Below are 23,054 nucleotides of genomic sequence, written 5' to 3'. Positions count from 1 at the left end.
CGTGTGTTCCTGCAGGGAAACATTTGATAGTGATGCGGGATTGGAATGCAACAGTAAGTGAAGGCAGAGATGGTGATGAGGTGGGGGACTACAGTTTAGGCACGAGTAATGACCGAGGGGAGAGAGCAATTAAGTTCTGCAGGAGACAGGGGTGAGTCACCACCCACACTTTGTTTAGACAACACAAAAGGCGTAGGTACTGTTTAGATAACACAAAAGGCGTAGGTACGCATGAAAAATGCCAAGTGACTAAGAAAGGTATCAGTTAGGTTATATTATGGTGAGGCACATGCTTAGGAACAGTACGACCAATTCATGCAGTTTCCTGGGGGAAACTCTGTGGACTCAAATCACCGTGGACTTGGATCACAATTGACTTGGATCACAATTTAGTAATTGTGAAGCATAATGACCAATTCAAAAAGATAAAACAGGGAAGATGGTTTAGGAAATGCAGTGTATAAGCACTAATCAGGTCGAAAAAGGAGTATCAGCAGGCTTTGAAGTATTCTATATATATATAGCTCTGATAAAGAAATCCCTCATTCCGAGGGAAGAACAACGTGGACTATTTTCTTCGGCCCCAAAACCACCGAGATTATACGGACTGCCGAAAATACATAAGGAGGGGATACCACTCCGACCTATTGTCAGCCAGATCGATGCCCCAACATATGGGCTGGCGAAATACCTGGCCCAATCTCTACAGTTCTACGTTGGAAAAGCATCGTCATTCGTGAAAAACTCCAGACATTTCATCGACATCCTGAAAAAGATGACAATTGACAGCGATGAATTATTGGTGAGCTTCGATGTTGCCTCACTTTTCACCAACATCCCGATAAAGGATTCGGTGGAGATCATCAGACGCCTTACCTCAAACGGCATCCCGGAAGACTTCCCCACACTGGTGGAGCATTGCCTCAAGAATGCTTACTTTTTGTGGAACAGAGAATTCTACGAGCAGGCAGAGGGAGCAGCCATGGGTTCGCCGCTGTCTCCGGTAGTAGCTAACCTGTTCATGGAGTATTTTGAAGAGAAAGCTCTTAACCAGTACGAGAAAAAACCAAGGATGTGGTTAAGATATGTGGATGATACTTTCGTCATCTGGCAGCATGGCACAGCAGAACTTCAGAAATTCCTCGAGTTCCTAAACTCACAACATCACTCCATCAAATTTACGATGGAAGTAGAAAAGGACAACCAACTACCTTTCTTGGACGTGTTAGTCACGAGGAGGAGTGCTGGGAAGCTGGGACATGCTGTCTACAGGAAGAAGACACACCCTGACCGTTATCTTAACGCAGCCTCTCACCACCACCCGCTCCAGAAGACTTTTTTGGTGGACACACTAGTTCACCGATCCTATGAAATTTCTGACGCCGATTCTTTGCCAACGGAAAAGAAACATCTCCTGAAAGCATTGCAGCAAAATGGCGATCGGAACGATATGGTCCTTAAAAGGACCGCCAGGGAAGAAAGGCGAAGACGGGATTGGGACAAGTCCATCAAGCAGATGGAACCGGACCCAAATGCATACGCTACTATTCCCTACGTATCCTGAACATCCGAGAAAATAGCCAGAGTCCTGAAAAAACATGACGTGGTGAAAAGATTTAACTGCAGCAAGAAAATAGCGGACGCTCTCCCTGGACCGAAGGACCAAATTCCGAAAGACCTATACGAAGGGGTCTACCAAGTACCCTGTTCATGTGGGAAAGCCTGCATCGGAGAAACATGCCGCTCAATGAAAGTTCGGATGAAGGAACACCTCCAGGCAACAACAAAGAAGCAGTTTCACGTGTCGGCCATTTCAGAACACCAATGGAGTGAACCCGGTCACGAGATCTCATTCCAAAAAGCAAACATAATAGCCAAGGAGAGTAGATACTACCCACGGTTAATTAGGGAAGCAATTGAGATCGTAAAAAACCCGGAGAACATTAACAGAGATGAAGGCTACCATCTCCACAACGCGTGGAAGAGAGTTCTCCAGGAACGGACCAATCAGCGAGCAGCCACTAGACGGGACCACCTATATAAGGGTGGCAAAATTCCCTCAAGAGTCACTCATCTTCGACCTGAAGACGCCGAATGCAACTTCGGCGAAACTGTTGTCTGAATCAAACAACGACGCGGTGAAACCCGACAATGCAGAATACTTCAAACCACCGCCGCGAAAACCTATGCAGCCATATACTCAGCAGGCTTTGTAGAAAACCATGAGTGAGGAAAGGGAGATGGGTAATACGGAAGAAAAATGGGAACAAATTAAAATAAAGAAATGGAAAGCCGCAAATGGAAATATAGGAACTAGAAATAGAAAAAGGACAAGGAAACCATGAATTGTGGATGGGATGATTAAAAAGATAGGTTAAAGTAAAAAGTGGAAAAATGTAAACTAAAGTAGGTAGAAGGAAGTGTATAGAGTTACATAATAAAGTAAGGTGGATAACAAGTAAATAAAAAGAAGCATGGTGGAAGATTCAGTGAAAGGATATGGAAAGTTTGCAGAGGAAGGATGAAATAGATGCTCTATACAAGAAGGTGAAATCTCTACCAGGAAGTAAGAAGGGAAAATACGTTGCAAACAATCAAAGTTACGTAAGGATAAACATTATTGGAACCATTGAACATCCAAGAGAGGTGGAAGGAATGGATAGAAGAACTGTATGGCAAAGACATAAGGCCAGGAAAGGTAGATGAAGAAAGAGAGTATTATGAAGCTGAGTATAGTTTCGGTCGAGGCATACTAGACAGTGAGATGAAAGGGCATTAAGGGAGATGAAATCAAATAAGGCTGTGGGAGTATGCAGCATTACTGCGGAATTACTTAAAGATTAAAAAGATTGTGTGGAAGTGTTTTTGTGGGCTAATTTGTAGCATTTATGAGGGAGGGGTTTGGCTGGAAGACTTACAGATCAGTGTTAGTTCTTATCCCAAAAAAGGAAAATTCAGCCATATATGAGGAATACAGAACCATAAGTGTTATTTCTCACACAGCTAAAGTGGTTCTCAGGATCATCAATAAGAGGATGGGGAGCAGAGCAAAGGATTACTTAGGGAATGATCAGTTTGGGTTCAGGTAAGGGAGAGGCATGCGTGATACCATTGGAGGAATGAGATCACTAATCAAGATGAACATTGAGTACAAACAGCTCGTATTTGTCTGTTTCATAGACCTTTGAAATGCACTTGATAGAGTGACATGGGTAGAATTAATGACTTTATTGCAGGAAATAAGAATAGATTGGAGGGATAAGAGGCCAATCGGCAACCTGTACATGTCTCAGACTGCTCAGGTGTGAGTGGGGAATGGGGAGTGCAGTGTTAGGAAGAGGTGTAAGGCAGGGTTGCCCATTATCACCATTGCTGTTCAAACTTTTTGTAGAAGAAATGATTAAAGAGGTATGTGAAGAAGTGGAGGTAGGAATGAAAGTGGGTGGGGAATTCTTAAAATCAGTTAGGTTTGTTGATGACCAAGCTTTAGTTTGTCAGTCAGCCAAGGGGTTGATATGTACTTTGATATGTAGTATGGAGTTGTATAGAGTTGTTACATGGCCATTGCAGCTAGATATTAGTTGTAAATTGGATACTTTTGAATTGTGGGCGTGGATAAGGCATGTTTGGAAAAGAGAAGCTGGAAAAAGAGAGAAGACACGTATCATAATTCCAGGAGTGAAACTAGGACCAGTGGGATCCTTCTTTTATTTGGACAGGTGTATAACTTGGTAGAAGAGGTTCAACTGAGCTCAAACAAAGAATAGATGCTATAAAGCAAAAATTCGTATCATAAAATAGGCATTGAAATATCAACATCTAGATGAGATGGTGACTTAACACCTCCCGCCACGTGCCCTTTGCTGCAGCCTGCTGAGTATTGTGTAGATGTAGATGTAGCTGGGTTAGAGGGAAGAATAGATGTAAGATCCCATAATGGGATCCCTTCAGCTGTGATTCCAAATCAGTGAAAATTGTACCACATGTACACTGCTAATAATATGGAGTACAATTCAAAATTTGGGCAATAAATTACATTTATTTGTTTATTTTATTTTAAAACATTTTTCACCTACAACAGTAAGGCCAGTTTACAGTGAAAAATATAACAAAAACAATAAAGAGGACAAAATACAATTACAGCGTAACAATAAACAACGAGAACAGAGCATGGAGAGGGGAAAAATTTAATTTGTTGAAAGGTGGGTTATAGCTTGGGTGGTGAAATTGTTGCATGATAAATTAGAAGGATGGAGGGAGTGAACTGAGAAGGGAGGTGAGGCGAAATAGTAAAGGTGAGCGCTTGGTGAGAGATATTCGAGGAATAGGCGGAGATGGAGTAGGGAGTGGGTGTGGGTGGATCGAGTTGGTATCCTGAAGTGAAGAGAGAGAGAGAGCAGTTCAGGGCAATCAAGGAATTACAGAGTTATGCTGAATTATATGAATGAATGAATCAATGAATTTCATGAGTGTAAAAGTTAGATGCATACTTTGTATATTTGCATTTATCTGCTCATTTAGAAATTGATTTTCATGCACCTTGAATGCATTACCTCAATTTTCAAACATATAAAGCACACACACACACCCACCTGTTATTGTGAATGGGACTTAAGAAAAAAGATATGATAAAAAAAGGTTCATCTCCAAGAAGAAATGAGATTTTACATCAATTACCAGGTGTACAAGTATGAAACGCCAGTTTTTTCCAAAAATCAGAATAATTATCAGAGGAGCCTTATTCAAAGTATGTTCCATTGCTAGTTAGACATATTTGCCATCTTTCATTCAATTTGTGGACACCATGCGTGTAAAATCTTGTGCTCAACAAAGTGCTGCTCAGCAAGTGTACCCATCAATGTAAACAAGTGGTGATCGGAAGGAGCCAAGTCTGATGAGTAAGCCGCATGGGGTAGAACTTTCCAGTTGAGTGCTTCCAGCGTGTCACTGATCAGTTTTGCCATATGTGATGGACCATTGTAACGAAGGAAAATGACCTCGTGTTGCCTCTTATGGTATTCTGGTCTTTTTACAGTAGCAAACAGTTCAAATTAGTTTTTGTTGTTAGTGTCCCGTATCAACCGTTTCCCCAGGTTTTAACAGCTCATAATAGATCACACCCTTCTGGTCCCACCAAAACATGGAGCATTGTCTTTCTGCCGAAGTGATTCCTCCTTGCAGTCGATTTGGATGGTGTCTCGGGTCTACCCATGTTTTTTGCACTTGTGTTTTTGGTTTTGTGAATCTCTTCATCCAACAATGCTTGCAATCCTTATCTTTGTACTGTTTTGACAGTTTTCTGTGTTCCTTGTCTGCAACATTGAAGTCACCACTTTTGAAATGCCAAAACCATTGCTCATACGTATCTTGCAATGAAGCATGTCTACCATAATGTTCTAAAAGTACTTCTAAATGTGTTGCGGCATCTTCCGCAGTTTCTTTGGAATTTCTAAAAGTAATCGCTATGATTCGGCAGCAATTTTCTTCAAATTAAAACAAAAAATTAAATCTGTCTGTGAATGCACTTTGCTTGGTATAGGTTTTGACATATTTTAAGCCGTCTAAAAAGTATGATTTTGGAAGCTCCTAAAAATAGGCATCTGTTTCATCAATTACTTCCTCATTAGACGTAAACCTTCGTCCGCCAAGCCATTTCTTCAAGTCTGGAAATAAGAAATAGTCACTGGGGGCCAAATCTGGTGAATACGGTGGATATTCTAATAATTGGAACTTCAATTCCATAATTTTGGCCATTGCGACTGCACAGGTGTTCACCCGTGCATTGTCTTGATGAAAGAGAATCTGTTTCTTTTTCAGATGAGGATGCTTTTCTCCTTGATTTCTTTGCTCAGCCATTCCAATAATGATGCACAAGACTCTTCTGTTATTGTTGTTCCCTTTTTCAAGTATTCAATGCAGATGATTCCGCAAGCAAGACCGTGGCCATGACCTTACTGGCTGACTTGGCCGTCTTCGCCTTCTTTGAAGCCCAATTGCCTTCAAAAATTCAAAGTTTTGACTGTTGCTTTTCCTCCGAGTGTATCCATGTTTCATCAAAAGTTATATCGACGCAGAAACTCATCAGGATTGAGACGGAAAAGCACCAAAACAACCTCAGAGTCGACCAAACGATTGCATTTATTCTCTGCTGTGAGTAAACGCAGCACCCATCTTGCCGAGATTTTTTGTGCAAAATTGAAGCTACTGTACCTTGTGATAGGCCTTTTGCTTCTAATATTTCACGCACTTTGAGTCATCGATCACTCAAAATCATATTATGGATTTTGTTAATCATTTCGGGGTAGACACTTCCACAGGGTGTCCAGATCTGCATTCATTTTTGTGGATGTGCGACCACGTTTAAACTCATTCACCCAATTGTAAACAGTTGCAAACACAAGAGCGTATGAGCCATGAACTTTGTCCAACTCAGCTTTGATTTCTTTCAACGTCAACCCTTTCAAATACAAGTGTTTAATCACTGCTAGAAACTCATTTTTATAGACAAATTAAAGTTGTTTGCTTCAATCGATGGTAGCGATGAAACCATATGACGGATACAGCTGAAACTTTAGGAGCTGACTACTTAGGAGTGTTATTTAATGGAAAAAATTTATTTTCGATGCTACGAGCTCCATCTCTTGGATTTTCCAAGGACTTATTGTACCACCCTCATATGAAAGAATTTTGAGGATTTTGGAATTTGAGAACTGTTAGGTTGAGATTTCATGGTTTATTCACCAAGGTTAAATTTTTAGATTGATAAATTGTTGTGCAACTTTGTTCACTAATTTTTTTGAAGTATCTAATAAAAATCTATTTTTCTCAATTTTAATGTATAATTTGATGAAGGAGCACTGCTCATTTTTTTCTTCATGATTCTGAATTTTATGATTTGATGGCTTTTGGTAACACCTTCCCATCTTAACTTGATATCCTGCAGGTGGCCATGGAGATGTGGGTGCCATGACGATTGGTGCTCCATCCCAACAAGCACCCTCCTCTGCCAGCATTGGTGCTTCACCACCAGTGGTGGGGCAGCATCAACACCACCACCACCCCCAGGCACAGCAGCAGCAACCAAACCACTTGCACCTTTCCCACCATGAAGTGTACAACCCTGGCTACAGCCGAACTTCATCCACTAACAGTATTCCACAGAAGTCAGCTGGCTATGATGGACTACGTTCAAGGTTGGCATGCTGGCCCCCTTTTTGATTCCTTATTATGCAATATTTATGAATTTTCACTGAATTCATGATTGTATAACCGCACTACGGGCTGCAGTGCTGCTCCTCTGAATGACCTTTGGCAGTGGCATGGGGCAGTCACTTTCTACTGAGGGAAGAGTTCACAAAGTGAGAGGCTAGAGTGGAGGTCTTTCAATAATAACTCTTTATTCACCATAATCTTAAATGACTCTGAATCTTAGTCAACTACAACTTCTCAACTTGGGTTGTCAGAAAACAAATTTATAATTGAAAAAAAGAGTACTTCACCCTCCACACTTCTATAGCATTGTCTTAATATTAAAAAGTATAAGATAATACTGCTGTAAAACCATTCTGATGTTTGAAAATTAAGTAAAAATGTTGAAGTTAAGGTAACACTTAAAATAATAAAGCATATTTGCATCATACCAATTTCTGGAAAATGAAAAATATACTTTTTAAAATGAAAAAAACACATTGTTTGAAAGCACTCTTTTCTAAATGAAATACAATTTATTTTTCTCTGTACAAGAACAGCTGTAATGTAATTTTTTGTTCTCAGAATCAGTACCAAATATCAGCCCAATGAGTTTCACGTGTAGTAATAGGTAATCATTTATGATTAAACACATTACACGTCAGTGCTCTGGGAAGAGATCTGTGGTGGTGCAGATGTCTCCCTGTTGTCATTCTCATCTAGTGATTTGTGAAGATTGAAAAAATTGGTACTCAAAAAATGATTAAATACTTCGTAAAGAAAGGTATGATAGCAAATGAAATTAATGCTGACTTCCAGACCACTCTGGGGGACTCTGCTCCTTTTAGTAATTGTTGCCAAGTAAACAAATGAGTTGATGTTTGAGAGGGACAGCTCAGATGATGATCCAGTTAGTGGTCCACCAAAATGTGCCACTACTTTGCAATGTGAAATTATTGCAAAAATGTATAAAATGGTCTTTGGAGGTTCACTAACTGAGTGCAAGAAATCATTGAAGCTGTAAGAATGTCAACTGAATGATTTTATCACCTTTTAACTGTAGGATTGATATGAGCAAAGCATCTGCTAAATGGGTCTCATGACTCTTAATGCAGAATCACAAACACATCAGAATAGAAGAAATTTCCAAACGATGTTTGACCTGTTCTAAGAGCAACTAGCAAGATTTTCTGTGCCGGTTTGTGACCACATATGAAACTTGGTCACAATTATACCCCAGAAACAAAACAGCTGTCAAAGCAGTAGAAACATGTTGATTCACCACCACCAAATAAAGCAAAGGCAATTTGGTTGGCTGGAAAGTTGATGGCTTCAGTTTTCTGGGATGCAAAGGGGATTCTGCTGATAGATTATCTGCCCACTGGTCACAAAATTACTGGACAATTCTATGCTAACCTCCTGGACTAACTACAGCAAAAGATACATGATAAAAGGCCAGGTTTGCCAAAGGAGAATGTCATCTTTCATCAAGACAATGCATGCTCACACACAAGTGTCATTACCATGGCAAAAATACATGAACTAAGATATGAATTATTGCCAAACCTACCTTGTTCGCCTGATTTGGCTCCATCAGATTTCCATCTCCTCCTCAAGCTCAAAATTTTCAATTTTGTCGGCGTAGATTCTCTGTAAACAAAGAATTGGTAGCAGGAGTAGATGGGTATTGGGATGCCCTGATAGAATCTAATTTTGTAGATGGGATGAAGACTTTGGAACAAGACTGAACCAAGTGCATTGGTGTACACGGAGACTACATTGAAAAATAAAAATGTTTCACTGAGGTGTGTCGTTACAAATATATTCTAATTGTATTCTGTGTTCCTCCCTATTAATGACCTCATTTCTGCCATGGCAAGCCTTGCCTCCCCAACTACCAACAAAGCATGGCCAATTGGGCTCAGTCCAATAGTTGACTCATTGTCTCCATATTGTCCATCATGACATTCTTGGGATAAAAATTGAGGTTATTTCCCATTGCCTTCCACAATAGTTATAATGGTGACTCCATCTCACAATGTGTGCTCCTATGGGGTCAGACGCCTTTGCAGCCCCCTCACTAAGGAATGGATGATGTGTGGCTCTACCTTTCATCTGGCTCCGGCCCTTTGACTTACCTGGCAGGGGTGACCCTGCCAGGATGAATATTACTACCTTGATCAAAAAGTTCCCGGAATAACCACCGTGTGGCGCTCCCATCGTTCCGATTTGAGTTCTGTTTTTTTTGTTAAATTGGTACATCTGTTGTTGATATTCCCTTTAAATCTTAGTGTCATAACTTGACATTTGCAAAAGTTACGGTCGGTTTTCGGTATGTCCATCAGTGCTTCCTGCGATTTTTCCATTACTTCCTCTCGGCTGCTAAAACGCGTTCCCCGTAATGGTTTTTTAACTCGATTGAACAGAAAGAAGTCACAGGGAGCCAAATCAGGTGAATTCGGTGGCTGTTGGATGGTATTTGTTGCATTTTTCGTCAAAAAATTACGAATAATGATAGCACTGTGCGACGGTGCGTTATCATGGTGCAAAATCCACGAGTTTTCTGCCCACATTTCTGGTCTCTTTCGGCGAATTGCTTCACGCAAACGTCTCATAACGCCCAAATAATACTCTTTGTTTACTGTCTGGCCTTCTGGCAAAAATTCATGATGCACTACACCGTTGTAATCCATGAAAACCGTCAGCATTGCCTTCTTTTTTGACTGAAAACGACGTGGTTTTTTTGGTCTCGGCTCATTTGGTGAACGCCATTCACTTGCCTGATGTCTGGATTGCGTGTCGTACTCATAAACCCACGTCTCGTCTGCAGTAATGATCCTTTTGATGAATGTGGGATCGGATTCAGCCTCGCAAATCATGTCTTTTGCGACGTCAACACGGTCTCTTTTTTGCATGAAATTGAGGTCTTTTGGCACCAACTTTGCTGCTACACGACGGAAACCCAAATCATTAACCACAATGTCTTGGGCGGATCCATAGGCAATGTTCAAGTCCTCCGCTATTTCTCTGATGGTTAATTTGCGGTTATTGACCAACATTTCTTTTACTTTATCAATTTTTTCACCGACTTTCGATGTCGATGGTCTGCCACTGCGTTCATCATCTTCGATTGACTCACGACCACTTCTGAACCGCTCGTGCCACTGGTAAACGACCGTTTTTTTTAGAGAATCGTTGCCGAAACACTTTTCCAACATTTCCAATGTCCGTGCGCCACTAAATCCGTTTTTTACGCAAAATTTAATACAAGTTCGTTGTTGCAAATTTAAATCCATTTCTGAAATTGTAAAAAATCGCCAACACACACAGAGATAGATGTACTCTTGGCTACGTAACTTTTGCAAATGTCAAGTTATGACACTAAGATTTAAAGGGAATATCAACAACAGATGTACCAATTTAACAAAAAAAACAGAACTCAAATCGGAACGATGGGAGCGCCACACGGTGGTTATTCCGGGAACTTTTTGATCAAGGTAGTATATTGTTCCCTCTAGTACTGCCCTAGAGGTCATCAGAATGCACAAGCCCTTAGACCCGGTCAGGGTTGTAGTCAAAGGGCAGGGATAAGTTTTATTAATTTGCAGCATATTATTATGAATAAGAATGTTTTTATTAAAATAGAAAGAAAGACTCGTACTTTTCCACAGAGTCTTTCTTTCTATTTTAATAATGGATATTAATTACTTCCACGAAGTGAAGCCTGAAACAATAGAATATATAAGAATGCTTTTGTTGTTATTTTTCATTAATTCTTCATCTCTCTTCAAAGTAGCTTGGCAATTTTTGCATGTAATTATGCAATGATGCGTGATGCATTAAAAGAGACTGAGTACTGCATTTCTAAGCACTGTTGCGAAGGTATGTGATATTTTCGCTATCCTCCACGATAGAAAGGGAGTAGGGATGGCATGAGGAGTGTGGCTGGCTATACCAAAGCCCATTATGTATTTCCCGCGTTTATTTTCACACTGGGCCTCTTCTTTTTGGAGGAGGTCAGTGTGGAGACAACAAGAGTGACTATAAAGGGCGTAGGCAGCTTCTGGATCTCCTGTCATCAAATGTGGGCAGTACTTATCAGCAGTAAGTAGCATTCCACTTGGTTGACTGTCTGTAATCCTCACTGTTATGGCCATTTCTTGACCACCATGAAATTGCAACAAGCTTTCTGGACCCATGAAGCCTCCTCGGTCCATGTGTCCTTTAAGAGAGCCCTCTCGTCTGACTTTTGAAATTTACAGACCCAGTCACTCCCTCTCTCACTGCTGTATAATGGCTCTCCAAAGGAGGAAATGCAATCCACTGACCTACAACCCTTTGCCATGGCTGTATTCCTTGAGAATTAGATTCTCATGGAAAGGTGAATGGCCTTATCCTGATCAAGCTCATCTTCTGACTTTGCATTGATTTTGACACCAAGGGCAAGCACTCACAGGTCTGAATTGGAGCCCCTCGAGGCCTCCCCCATGCCATCACTGAAATCCCACTCACAACTTAACATTGCAACTAAAGTAAACTAAACTGGTGTTAACTTGCACTCTCTGGAGTCTCTTCCATCCAACAGTTATGTACTTGGAAACATGCAGAGTAATTCCAAGAAACTGCGGGAGTAGCCACAACAGTAACTTTTAACAGAGTCATCCACTAAATGGGTATTACTATTCAATAATTTCAGAGTTTAAAAATCATCATTCGACAGTGGCATATTGCACTTGACTACAAATGCCTGTGACATTGTAAGTATGTTATTCCATTATGACATCTTGTTCCTTTAAAACCTGCAAAATCTTGGAGTGTAAGGGGACCCCTCAGTTGCTCAACTGGCTAAAGCACTCGGCTGGGTATCGAGGCATCTGGGTTTGAATCCCAGTTGAGGTGAACAATTTTTACACTTTGAAGTTGTAGTAGTACATTGTAGTGTTACGTGGTGCCAAAAGCTTAAAAGTGTGAAAATGTTTTTTATGCTTGATACAATTAGTTCAGGCTCTGAATGAAAACCTAACAGATTTCAAACTCTGTCCCGTGCCCCTTGGGATGAATAATACAATACAAACATTGATTCAGAAGAATGGCTTCAATAAAATAATGTCATTTATTTGCTTGATGTGAAGTGTGTTTTGAAATGAGGTGCCCCATTGTGCCGTCCCTTGTAGTCTTGGATGCGTCATTGGTGATCCAATTTTCTTAGGCTCTTGAGGATTTCACCTTGCTGATAAATGCTCTTGCCTTTGCCGCCGCAAATTCTTGTTCCAGATCGAGTCAGAATCTCAGTGAGCCCCGCAGCCCCGCTCCGGTGCCTGGTCAGCAAGGGTTGGGTGCTAGGCAGGCGTCAAACCCTGGGTTGGTCAGCCTAAGCCAACAGCATCACCAGTACTCCCCTCCGCAACAGGGTGCTGGGCCTCCATCTCAGCCTCAATCCAACCCCTCCCAGCAAGGTGCCGAAGGGGAGCGATTCTATCAAAACCTCAGTATATACCGAAGCCAGCAACCAGAGACTTCCCAGGGCCTCAATGGCTTCACCCCTTCTAGCCCAAACCGTGGGAAACTTGTGAGCCCACCAGGGCCGGCTGAAGACATAAGGTAGGAAAAGAAACATCTCCAAGGAATGAGGTGGTGAATTGCTGTTCTGTTTGGTGTGAGGATGTTGTGTGGCCCCATCACTCAGGCCTGTGAATAACTTGCACCGCCTCAGTGAGCAAATGAATGTGAATAACTGATACCATCTAAGTAAATGTTGGGGCTTATCTTACCAGTTCTTGAACAAGCACTTTTTTTCATATAACTGTTCTTACTGACCTATTCTTCAAATTTTTACTGATTATACCATTATCAGTTCTTATCAGTTTCGTTTGGTAGTTAGGTATTGCTTTGCACATAACCCTATCTGAAAAAGGAGAAGGCAAAGATCCATCTATTTGCTCTTAGGTTTGAATGAAATTTCCACCAAATGGAAAGGCAGGTTCTGGAAATTATGCTGCTGGAAGTTTAAAGATAGTGGGTGGCTAACCTCAAGTAATATGTGTATGAACAATCACTCTGACCAGCAATGCATGACACTGACCTACAAGACACAAGGCTATAGAAAGCTTGCTAAACACTTGCGCCCTGGTAACTTCTATGGCTGGCTATGCTGTTTAGGAGGAATATTACGTTTATTTATGAAAAAGGTGCATCATGAGTGCTGGCAGTGACACAGTAAAACCATTCCAGAGCATTTGAAAGCACTGATGATAGAATATGATTGACAGTAATTTCAGCTTTAAAACCAGATAAAATGAACATGTACTGAAGAGCTTGAGGGAAAAAAATACCCAAGATTTACGAAGTGATTCCAAAGTTCCTGGTGAAAAATTGTTGAAAAAAAGGGTGTTTATACTTGTGTATGTTAATGCTAATTGTAGCCACAAGTTGAAGAGTGTTGCCATGGGGCAATGTGTAGGATCATGAATGACCTCTCTCTACCTGCGAAAGTTTTGCAATTACATGCATGGTTTATCTGGGTTACCATGATGGGGTAGTCGCATAACCATTTCTTCCCCTAAGCAAATAAAATTTTCATATGCAGACTTTTCATACACGTTGTACTAAACCTTTGTTAAACTGATTAAAGAGATAATTTCTGTTATGTGCGCTCAAACTCACCAAGTGGCCTACACGGACTACTTAACCAATATACCTTTATCAAGTAAAAGAATGGCATAAATGATTTTTTCTGGAACATGCTGTTGGATAAGGATATCATTTGTTGTTTTTTCTGTGATCAATCATCTTCAGAATGTGCCACACACATAATAAGAATTAGAAAAAGAGGCTAAACTTATCAAACAATTTGCCTTGGTAAATGGTTATCCACCAAAGTATGTCAAAAAATAATGTAGCTTTAACCCAAAGAAACAATGATATTCAATTACACACCAAGTACGGGTATCAAGTGAGGATATTTAGAGATTTCCTAAGTACAAAGTCCATTTATCCTTTTGATCTCATGAGACCTTAGAATGAAAGATTGAGTGTTATTTAAACTTTGGTCTAATGATTATTCATCACAAAAATCTCATGACCACCTGTAGTTAATGTATTTTTGTTATCAGAATTTACAGTTTACCACGATTTACATTTTAAATATCAGTTCCTGTAAAATTTCATATTTATCCAAAAAAAGGAGAAGTCTGTATTTAAATGATTTAATTTTCTATTCCTCTTCAATTTGTGTCACCATATGCTGGAATAAACGAATTTCATATCGCTTGATGAAGTTTTCTTGGGTCTTCCACGGGGTCAAAGGTTCCATGTTGGCCGACATTTTGATACCGACTCGTGCATCGTCCGCAGAGGTCCCCATCTACGCTGAGGACGATGCACAAGTCATGCATCGAAACATCAGCCAGCATGGAATTCCTGACCCAGTTGGAAGACCCGAGAAAACTTCATCCAGTAAATACGCCGGGGAAGCACCAGATCGAATTTCATATCCTAAAGTGGTTACTCATTTTTTTCAGCTTTTTGAAAGAATCTGCTTTGACTTCGTTGCATGCAAATAGACCTGAGAAAAGATGAGAGAGAGCAAGCAGTCATGTGAATGGTTTTAGCAAAGAATCAGAAAAGGGTGAGCAGTAGAGGCGTTTATTGGTGACAGAAATGTGAACTACTTAAACTCGCAGTCTCAGTCTGCAGGAAAAAGATTGGTGCTATGACATGTCCAACAAGGAGTTAGTTATGTAACTTATTCATTGTGGTAACACCTGTGGGAGACGATTCATTTCTGGCGTACATTGAAATTATGAGGCATTGAAAGGAATTCTGACCCAAACAGGATGAAGCATGAAAAATGCAAGAACTGGTGACTGACATCTGGAATGAGTCAGAATTCCAGAATATGAAATCATTTAAATAAAGAGTTCCACATGTATTGGAATAATAGGAAATGTTACGGGACCTGATATTAATGTTGTGACTTGTGGGCAAAAGTAAATGCCAATGATGCATATGTGGGATTTGATTGCATATCTCAAAATTTTGACAATTAAAGTATGGTGTGTTATTATTGAGGGATGTGTTGAACCAAAATAAATTGTGTGTCAATGGTGCTGGTTGCAGGGTGACTCAGGGAGGCAGCGGCAAGCCTTCTGCCCTGAGGGGTTCGCAGTCATCTTTGCATCGACAGGTGGACATGGCTAGTGGGTCGAATGGCACTCGCGATAGACCAGTATCTGCTTATATACCACAAAATGGGCCTCAGCCAATCCAGGTATTTACTTCTTCAATAGCGTTAACAATCATGATGGGACTCCTGTAATGTTATCATGGTGATGTAAGTACCATTGATAGGTAATGTATGGTGTTTAGTGAGTTGGGGAAGCCATATTTGTGTAGGAATTATGGTAAAACTTGCTAGTGCAGATTTTGTGAGATGAGTGGCTGTACAGTTTAAGCTAAATCTGCAGTACTATGGTAGTTAAATAAGTCCATAGAAAAAAAAGAAAAACATCATTTTGGGTAATTTTTTTTTTTTTAATTTTCAACATAATTGTCTTTTATATTGAAATGTAATGAAATAATTGACTTTGTAATTCCACACACTTAAAGTGTGTGGAATTACAAAGTCAATTATTTCATTACATTTCAATATGTTATGCAAATTCCACAAAGTTACGCCTGAGACAACAAATAATTGTCTTTTAGCTTATTACACTCGTCCCACCGTTTCTACAACTTTTTAAAGCCACCCAAAAATCATGGTTTCACAAAGTTCTCAAAAATGGTATCTGTGTGTAAAATATAGTCCTCATTCAAGATGAAGTGTTTTCCACCGAAGCCATTATTTCAAATGTGGAAAAAATGAAATCACTGTAGGGTCAAATCTGGTGAATACAATGGATGCTGTTGTGAATTGAACTCAAATTTCCATTGATTTTGCCATTGAAACTATGTGTATGTGCACCCATCCATTGCTGTGATGAGAAATAATAATATTCTCTGCCAGCTGAGGATGTTTTCCCTTGATTTCTTTGCTCATCAGGTGCAATTACGCGGCATAATACACACCTTTGATTTACCGTTTGTCCTATGTGTAAGTAATTGATGCAGTTGATTCTGTGAGCATGCCAAAAAACCTCGGTCATCACTCTGTCGTCCTATGTCACTGTTTTTGCCTTTTTTGGCGTTTGATTGTCTTTCAAAACAGTCTTGTTTTCACTGTGTCTTTGTCCCTGGAGTGTATCCATGTTTCGTTCACATTAATGTATCAATGTGGAAACAAATCAGGATTATGAAGTAGCCTCCAAATCGACCAAACAATTGTGTCTATTCTAGACTGAAAGCAAAAGAAGCACTCATCTTGCCTAGATTTTTTTCACACCCAATTTTGTTTGCAAAATTAAAACACTGTACATACCTTGAGAAATGCCTGTGGCCTCAATTATTTCATCAACTTTGATTCATTGATCTCTCAAAACCACATAATGGATATCATCAATCATTTCAGAGGAAGTCGCTGCCGCTTGGCATCCCAAACCATGTTGATCTTTTGTGGATGTATGGCTATAAACATTTAAACTCATTTACCCAATTGTTTACTGTCACAGATATGGGCAAATGTTCTATGATCTTCATCCAATTCAGCTTTGATCTCTTTCTGAGTTCAACCTTTTAAATAGAAGTGTTTAATCACCCCAAGAAAATCATTTTTTTTCAAAATAAACGGAAGTTTGCTGCTTCAAACGACTATGGCAATGAAACCATGGGGTGGAAGTATCTATAAGTTAAACATCAGTTTAGTGGGAGATGAGGTTTATTAAAAGCAAACCTTTTCCAATGCTATGATATTGCTGCTACCCACTCTAAGTCCCTATTTTTCTATCGCCTCAAAAAATCTGAACTGAAAAATATAGTGAAGAATATAGGTACAAAACGAAGCTCTGGAATTGATGGAAATCCCAGTTGCATTATTAAGCAATCTATTGACTTGATTATGCAGCCTCTTCATTTTCTCTTGAATGAATCTTTCCGATTAGGAGTGTTTCCATCTCCTCTGAAGGTGTCAAAAGTCATTCCACTTTATAAAAACAAGGGTGATAGACATGACAAGAACTCCTGCCATCCAATTTCTCTGCTGAATCAATTCAGCAAAATATTTGAGTAGGCATTCTATGTTAGGTTAATTTCTTACCTAGAGGCTTTCAATCTCCTTTCACCATCTCAGCATGGTTTTAGGGAATATAAATCTACATCTTCTGCTTAGTTATCAGTTAATAACCCAGACTTTAAACACTCTAGATAAAAAAATGGAAGTAGCTGCAACGTTTTTCAATTTATCGAAAGCTTTCGAACATGTTGACCACCAATTACTTCTTAAGAAACTCCACTGGATGGGTATTCGTGGCATACCTAATGTTTGGATTAAATCCTACCTATTTGATAGAATACAACACGTGGTTATTTCTAAAAATGTTGCATCTTTTGTTACTCCAAGTAAGGTCCCCAAAGGCCCAAAAAAGTGTGGCTGCATTTGAAGTCAATCTGCTTAGGGACTTAAAATAAAAATGTTTTATTCAATTGCTGAATTTCTTGATAATGCCTGATACGTGTCTTGTATCCATTGTATGAATTTTATTACTTTCCCCTGATATGTCCTCCATCAAGTATTACAGTTGTAACAACTTGATTACTCGACAAATAAAATGTATTATTATTATTATGATCACTGTCTCTTGTAATATTTGAGGAGTAAATGAATGACCAAAGTGTGATATAATTTAAATTTCAGCATCAGTTATTTGTTATATTCAAAATAATATCCTTTTTAACTGTCTCAAATTCATAATAATAATAATATTCATGTGAATGTACCAAATTAATTTTTTGATAGGTAATCTAGCAGTTAAGGTTGGTTTTGGATGGACACAACTACCAAGTAAATATTTTGTTTCTCCTAACAATACACAATACAGCATCCTCTCTACATCAAGTCCTTCTTGATCTCTGTGTACTTCCTTCCTCCCTTCATCCCATTCAACATTCTATCCTATTCTTGTCCCTTCCTCGTTTGCGTAACAATTTCCCCTCTATTACAGTCTTCAACATCCCGCTGCCAAGCAATTTGCTCTTCATCCATTTTTCCTACCTCCTTGTGAGTTCTTCCAACAATCCCCTCTCCTCTTCCAACAAAAAATTTGCACTTCCTCATTTGTTTTCCTTTCTGTCCACTTCAATTTCTTCATCCTTCTCCACACCCACATTTCAAAAGCCTCCAATCTATGCCTATAACCCACGTTCAGTTAGCCATATTTTGACAAGCCTTTTCTTAACATACATGCTCATCGTCCTTGTCATCGATTCCCTCCTCCTTATGAAAGCCTCTTTGTCTGGTGCTTTTCTTCTCCTTATGTCTGTACTTCTCAGACTAATATGGTCCAAAGCACTTTTGAAAGACATACCGGCTCTAATTTTTTTCCTCCTGTTTTAACATAGAACTTATCCTTTCTCTTTCTGGAAAACCATATTACCTTTGTAATCCAATGCAACAGTTTCAGAGTGTAAAAATCATTCGCCTTGACTGGGATTCGAACCCAGATCCCTCAATATCCGGTCGAGTGCTTTAGCCACTTAAGCTACCGAGGCATCCTCTTAAACTGTAATATTTATATTTACATTTCCACCAAACCAAATTACCTTTGTAATATATATTTTACATTTCCTCCTCATATACATTGAACAGTACCGGTGAAAATGGGCAACCCTACCTTACATCACTTCCTAGCATTCCCCATTTGGACTACCCATCCCTTGCTCACACCAGTTTCAAGCTTGAGACTCCATTTTGAGACTGGTACAAGTTGTAGATCAGCCTCCTGTCCCTCCAATATATTCCTATTTTCTGCAATATACTCATTAGTTTTCCCCGATTCACTCTATCAAATGCTTTTTTAAAATCAATGAAACATGCAAATTTACCCCAATTGAATTCTATATTCCTCACAATTAGTGATCTGATTCCTGCAATGGCATCGCGCGTACCTCTCCCCTTCCTGAACCCAAACTGATCATCCCCTAAGTAATCATTTGCCCTACTCTCTATCCTTTTGTTTATGATCCTAAGAACAACTTAAGCTGCACGGGATATCAAACTAATTGTCCTGTAGTCCTCACATGATGTAACCCTTACCTTTTTCGGAATAGGAACTAGCACTGATCTGACAAAGTCTTCCTGCCAGATTCCATCCTCATAAATACTATGAATCAGCCCAGATAGACTCCTGCTCCCACATTTTCCAGGTCTTAATTGGCCAGGCCCGGTCTTAGCCCAAAAAATCTTAAGGACAGTATAAATAAGTTAAGGGCTAACAACAACTTTTGTATAACCATGCAGAAAACCATAGTAATAAATATAGCAAGTATTGTCTGAAATTTCCTTGAAGATCCCTGGTAACCTTCCAGAAACAGGAATTGCGGGTAGAAGCAGGAAAATGAGAAAGATAAAACAACAAGAGTGCTAACAAGACAGTAAATAGACACAAACAACAATCTGCTATGGTTGCAGTATCAGGCCAAATCAGTATTTATGCACAGGTGTATTATAGCTATGCTTTATTTATTTATCGCATAATCCATGTGTCATAGTTGTAATTTTTCACTCATCCTTGGCTGCTCATGGCAATAAGAGAATTAATTGAAAAAAAAAATGCAAAATTGCCTTTTCCATGGGGGCGAAACTTCATGGCTAGGCAAACAAGCTGGTGCTGGCGATAGCCATGTCGAGTCATGCTCGACATCTGAGCGCAAAAGGTCAAGGACATCTGGACCACTATTATCAGACTATTTTAGGTCTTGTGATCTATATCTGAAAAAGCTGTTGTCTTGATTATGTAGCTGTGTGGACATATTGTCTGCTCAGTTTGACCTTATGAGATCATTGAAAGCTCAGCAGGAGTTTGCATGCACTTGCATAGTGTTGTGGTGATGAGGCCCGAGTGTTTTATGCCTCATGAGCCCCTTGCCATATTTAGATGAAGGAAAGTTTTTGAGCTGCTGGCGCGTTGGTGAATACGATGGTATTGGCCCTCTTTGCAGCAGCTGCAGTCGGTGCCACGGTCACAGTCATCGAGGGACTTCATGAGGCAGGAGGCAAAGCTGCAGGAGATGCAGGAGGAGGTGCGGCGTAGGCGTGAGGGGGGCCGACCCCCTCAAGCGTCTGCCTCCCCTCCCCTTCACCTCCACCACCAACACCATGCACCACCCCGCGCCCACCTTGCGCAGGTGAGTCCAGTTCAGCCCAGCCCCCTCCTCCTGCATTACATTTGTAATTCTCATTTGTAAGAGAGAGCCTAACGTGAAAAAACTTAACTAGTTTTTGTATCTAAACTTCAGTTTTAATCATACAATTTTTTAAGGTTGTTGCGTTTCTCTGGCATACTTAAATTTTACCAACTGCTGTCAAAATATGTCCGTATAGAAGATTGGCATTGCCACATTTGAGAGCTTGAAAGACTGGAGTATAAGATATCACCATTTTGGTTGGGACTGTCTAAGAAGAAAAGTTTTTGAAGCCCATTACATGTAAGATCCAAGGTGATTTTGAATCATTCTTTTGGGAAAGTTATATGCCACCAAATACAATGAAACCATAAACCATAGACACAGTAATCAACCCGAAGGTCGGTTTGGTAGGTGATGGTAGAGTTCACCCAGTACTAAGCCCAATGGCGTGTGAAATTCACACAACAGGGTAGGGGGGCCAGTTCCTTTCCCTGTACCGGTTATGGTTTTCTAGGAAGATCTGGTACCCGAAAAATCACATAGCTTGGCTGGAGCTGCAGGTGCCCAGAGTGCCTTACCCGGGAATCGAACCCGGGCCCCTCTGGTCAACAGTCCAACGCTCACCCCCTGGACTACCGCGACCTACCAAGTACAATATATCTATCTAAATCATCTTTATTTTTATTATGAATAATTGCAGATTGATCCTAATGATTTCCCAACTCATTGATGTTCCCTTGTCCAAATAACTATATTTCATTTTGTCTTTATAGTTCTATGCATAGAAGTTGACAGTTGAGTGATAGTTGCTTGTAGTGGTGCAGCATATTATGATTCTAATGATTTTCACGTTGTCTCTTCCCCCTGCCCCCCCCCCCCCCCAACTTCCAGCCCACGCAGCCGCAAAAGGGCAGCGCCTACTCCCAGATGACGGGGTACCCTGATGGTGCCCAGAACTCCCCTGGCCACCACCACAGCCACCATCAGCCAGGCAATGTTCAGCACCTGGGTGGATTCTCCTCCCCATACCATGGCACCCTCCTCTCCCCCACTTCACCACAGCCGCCAAGTGCCAGGGGTGTCGCCAGCAGTGGTGCCCCCCCTCCCACGGCCCCCAAGCCTCGACCCCTTGGTACGACGGGTGACGTGGGCCCCCTACGCCCGCCCCCCCCGGAAGATGTGTACAGGGACTCCCCCCCTCCACCCCCACCCCCACCAACCTCAACACACCCCCTGTACCAGGGGGTGCCAAAGGGGTCCACCGCCACCACAGCTGCCAGTAGTGAACTGAATAACGAGGGACGGTGAGTTGATTTATGCCCCTGTGCTAACTCAGGCATTTATTTCATGTGATGCCTATCCATTTTATTTTCAAACTTTTCTACAATGGCACATTTTCATTGGTTTTAGTTTTATTTTCCTTGCTCCTCCTATTGTCGAGGTTTCTTATCTGTGGAAAAGGAGACTCCGCATGTAAGACAAGAGGACTTTTTTCCATATGAAAGCTTTAAAATTGTATGGAATCACTTCATTTGCATCTTTGTCAGTACTATTAGCCATTAATACTTGTATCTTTTGGCATCTTGAATGCCTCTGATTTATGCTTATCCTCTTGCCTCAATGACAAAATTTCCGAAATACGCATATTCGTATTCACCTTTCTTATCCTCTCCTTTTTACCTTTAACCCCTTCTTGACTTTTGGCGCTAGCAACTAATTTCATTTGTACTTTGTTTAGAAAGGTAAACTGTTTACGTTTGTTGGAGTTTTACATTCATTCAATATTACTAGCCATAAGAGCTCATTTTATCAATATTTCATTTCTCATGATTAATTCTCATTCCATGTCTCTCATATCCTTTCTACTATGCGCATAGTAATAATTGCAATCCTTTGGTAGAACTGCTAATTATCGTGTGATCCATCCACAAATGGAACTGAAGAGATCTCCACTGACTTTCACTCCAACCTCCAACTCTTCCCATGACTCTTATACCATTTCCTCTGCATATTTATTGAAAGAACTGGTGATAATGGACATCCATGTCGTGCAATCTCTGCCTTTTCTTTCTCCAAAGTTTTTTACCCAATGCTGGAGATATATTTAGGACTTATAATCATGGAAGAATTACTGGGTTGACCTTAATTTTTAGAATGAAAAATCTAACAAATCAAAATATCATGTATAAAAAAGATAACTTCTGTTTTTTCATATTATTATTGAAAAAATATTATTTCCATGCAATGAAATGGTATTCTTTATTGATAAAATTTAGTTTGCTCTCCTGCGTAGCTTTTTCATCTATGTAGGTATCATCATGTCTGATATATCTATTCCTCCCAAATAGTCACTATAGGATTGAGAAATGGATCGCATCTCCCCGTCTTTTACCTGACCTTGATGTGTAGATGAATGTTTACTCTTTTCTACTTTGCATTTCATTGTCAGAAGAATCCCTGGAAAGAGGTGGGATTTTTTCTCTCAATATTTTGCCCAGGCATTTGGAGTAAGACGTCTATCACCACTGAGGAATTGTGTCATATGCATTTGTTTCCCCAGCAATTTTATTCAAATGAACTTCTGTAAAAAA

At 40.2% G+C, this 23,054-nt stretch overlaps 1 protein-coding gene across 1 annotated transcript in view; it reads left to right on the top strand.

Moving 5' to 3' along the window:
* LOC139691221 (afadin-like) overlaps positions 1-21,767 on the top strand; it is a gene marked incomplete at its 3' end in the record, with an annotated part of 215,571 nt that extends 193,804 nt beyond the window's left edge. The window contains exons 23-27 of the mRNA XM_071588967.1: positions 6,944-7,193; positions 12,463-12,789; positions 15,307-15,457; positions 20,278-20,463; positions 21,355-21,767. Of these exons, the coding sequence (XP_071445068.1) occupies positions 6,944-7,193; positions 12,463-12,789; positions 15,307-15,457; positions 20,278-20,463; positions 21,355-21,767 (1,327 nt within the window). The remainder of the gene's footprint in view (positions 1-6,943; positions 7,194-12,462; positions 12,790-15,306; positions 15,458-20,277; positions 20,464-21,354) is intronic.
* Between the last annotated feature and the right edge of the window lie 1,287 nt (positions 21,768-23,054).

The sequence above is a fragment of the Hetaerina americana genome, unplaced genomic scaffold (assembly GCF_022747635.1).
Source record: "Hetaerina americana unplaced genomic scaffold, ioHetAmer1.1.p SCAF_306, whole genome shotgun sequence".
Classification (NCBI taxonomy): Eukaryota; Metazoa; Arthropoda; class Insecta; order Odonata; family Calopterygidae; genus Hetaerina; species Hetaerina americana.
Note: the sequence above shows the minus strand (reverse complement) of the source record. Positions and strands in the feature narration are given on the sequence as shown.